At 41.2% G+C, this 2500-nt stretch overlaps 1 protein-coding gene across 5 annotated transcripts in view; it reads left to right on the top strand.

Annotated features, from left to right (window-relative positions):
* Positions 1 to 2500, top strand: part of LOC138000807 (structural maintenance of chromosomes protein 1A-like) — a 172116-nt gene that overhangs the window by 67754 nt on the left and 101862 nt on the right. For all 5 annotated transcript variants that reach the window (XM_068847459.1, XM_068847457.1, XM_068847458.1 and 2 more), the window contains exons 8-9: positions 2264 to 2341; positions 2464 to 2500. The exon at positions 2464 to 2500 is cut by the window's right edge and continues 176 nt beyond it. In XM_068847459.1, the coding sequence (XP_068703560.1) occupies positions 2264 to 2341; positions 2464 to 2500 (115 nt within the window). The remainder of the gene's footprint in view (positions 1 to 2263; positions 2342 to 2463) is intronic.

Raw genomic sequence — 2500 nt, 5'->3', positions numbered from 1 at the left:
TCCCCATCCATACCTTCACAGAATTAGAGCTTCATAATTCGAAAATTCAATGAGTTAGGGGATCTTGAAATCCATAATAAAGCTTTCTCAACATGATCGGTGCAAGAAACCAGACCAAAGCAATTAGAAGTATTTGAGTCTACTCGAATCTACCAATCAGTGCAATGCATGTGTTTTTAAGGTGAGAAATTTCACTAATTTTGCATCAATTTCAGCTTCAACAAGAGGATTTTACTGGCCGGCGGCTCTGTCTTACCTGTCTTGTCAATGATTTCGCTAAATGACGCCTAAAACAGCCTGGAATGACCCAAAAAAACATAACACAGGTTTCAGTTGACACATTGTTTGATTTTTCATTGAATTATTTGCTTTCAAACTTATTGCCGAGCAAATCACAACCACTGTAATGTATTTATCCTTCTACAGATCAATAAAATTGATTTCGTGGGTTACCAAAAGGCCTTTGATAGTCTGGATCGACCCTTTCTTTGGAAATTACTAGCTTATTATGGAATTCCGCAGAAGTTTATTAACATCATAAAAACTCTTACGAAGGCACCACATGTAAAGTTATTCATGAAGGACAGTTCTCGGAGAGGTTCGAAGTTAAAACTGGAGTAAGGCAAGGATGCCTTCTCTCACCGTTCTTATTCCTCCTGGCAATTGATTGGATAATGAAGTCGTCGACGACAGGCCACAGGAACGGAATACAATGGACCCTCACCCAGCAGCTTGATGACCTCGATTATGCGGATGATATTGCTTTACTATCTCACTTAGGGGCCCAAATGCAGAACAAAACCACCATTCTGGAAGAAAGGTCAAGAAGAGCTGGCCTTGTTATCAACACCGCAAAGACCAAAGTCTTGAAGATCAATTCAGGCTCAAACAGGAAGATCAGAGTGAATGATGCCGATATTGAAGAGGTGGACTCCTTCACATACCTTGGGAGCGTAGTAGACACAAGTGGAGGAACTGACGCGGATGTTGTAAATGGGATTAATAAGGCAAGAGGAGCCTTCCACTCTATTAAGCAGATCTGGAGCTCTGGCAGCATATCTACATCAACTAAGCTGAAAATATTCAACTCTAATGTAAAATCTGTGCTGTTGTACAGGGCAGAGACGTGGAGGATGACAGTCAAAACGATAAGAAAGTTGCAATCATATGTCAATCATTGTTTGCGTCGAATCCTGAAGATACGGTGGACAGACAAGATCACAAATGAAGAGCTATGGGAGCGGACAGGTCAAATTCCAATGGTCAAGCAAGTGAGGAAGAGAAAATGGGCGTGGGTAGGCCACACGCTGAGAAGACGTTCAAACAGCATTACGGGGCAAGCATTGCATTGGAACCCACAGGGAAAACGAAAGAGGGGCCGCCCCAAGAATAGCTGGAGAAGGGATACGGAAAAAGAGATGAAGATCCTCGGGAAGAACTGGAAGGAGCTGCAACAGTTGGCAGAAAAGAGACGTCTCTGGAAGCTTTTTGTTGATGGCCCATGCTCCAACTTGGAGCCAAGGGCTTAACTAACTAACTAACAGATCAATAACAACAACACCAACAGAGGGTGGTCCATCTGTGATGATGATATTGTGTCCGCTCTACTATAAAATGCCCCATCTAAAAAGTTACAATTACGACCATAGGCTAAGAGGCATGTCCAGAGGGTTGTATTTAGCCCACTTACATTTTATTACCCCAAACTTTCCTGTTCACAACTTAATGCCCAGCCGGGCTCATCAAACACACACACACACACACACAGTGGGAACTTGTTTTGTAAACTTGGTTTTCATGCAGATTTTTATAGGTAATTATTTTGCTAATTACCTGATAGTTCTATGGCTACCAACCCAGCTCCATCTGAATGATTCGCGTATAAGTCAAGGACAAGTTTTAGGTCTTAAAAGGTCTAATTATATACATTGTACAAATAAATACGGGAACTGGAATTACACCTGCAACACTCATGATAGAGCTGAATCCCAACAGTATGTTGAAGATCCTGCCTGCCTTTCTTGATGTCACGGGATGTATTTGTATTTGGAAGGCTGTTTGGATGAATTTCATATATCTTCTGTTCAATCTTTGGCTGCGCGATGACAAGCTTTAACTTCTTGAGGAGTTCTCAAACTTCTTAAGTGCCCTCTGCTACTGATCACTTTCATCTGTTACAATTAAAGATTTTCCATTGCTTGCCTCTTCTCCTGTTTGAATCCAGCTATTTAACATATTTCTTGCTGCTAAAATATGTTTGCAGGGAATTGCAGCTGAGAAAAGGGAAGCAAAAGCAGAAAAGGAAGAAGCTGACAAATACCATAAGCTAAATCAAGAACTGGTAAACTTGCAGATTTCTAGGCAGTGGCTATAATTATTTTGACTGTTCTCATCAATCTCCAGTGAAGTCCAATCAAGTCCACGATGTCACCAAGGGTCTTCTTTTTTTTATACATTTTACAGGCGGATTGTCAGCTTGAAATGCAGTTGTTCAAGTTGT

The sequence above is a fragment of the Montipora foliosa genome, chromosome 4 (genome assembly GCF_036669935.1).
Source record: "Montipora foliosa isolate CH-2021 chromosome 4, ASM3666993v2, whole genome shotgun sequence".
Lineage (NCBI taxonomy): Eukaryota > Metazoa > Cnidaria > Anthozoa > Scleractinia > Acroporidae > Montipora > Montipora foliosa.
Note: the sequence above shows the minus strand (reverse complement) of the source record. Positions and strands in the feature narration are given on the sequence as shown.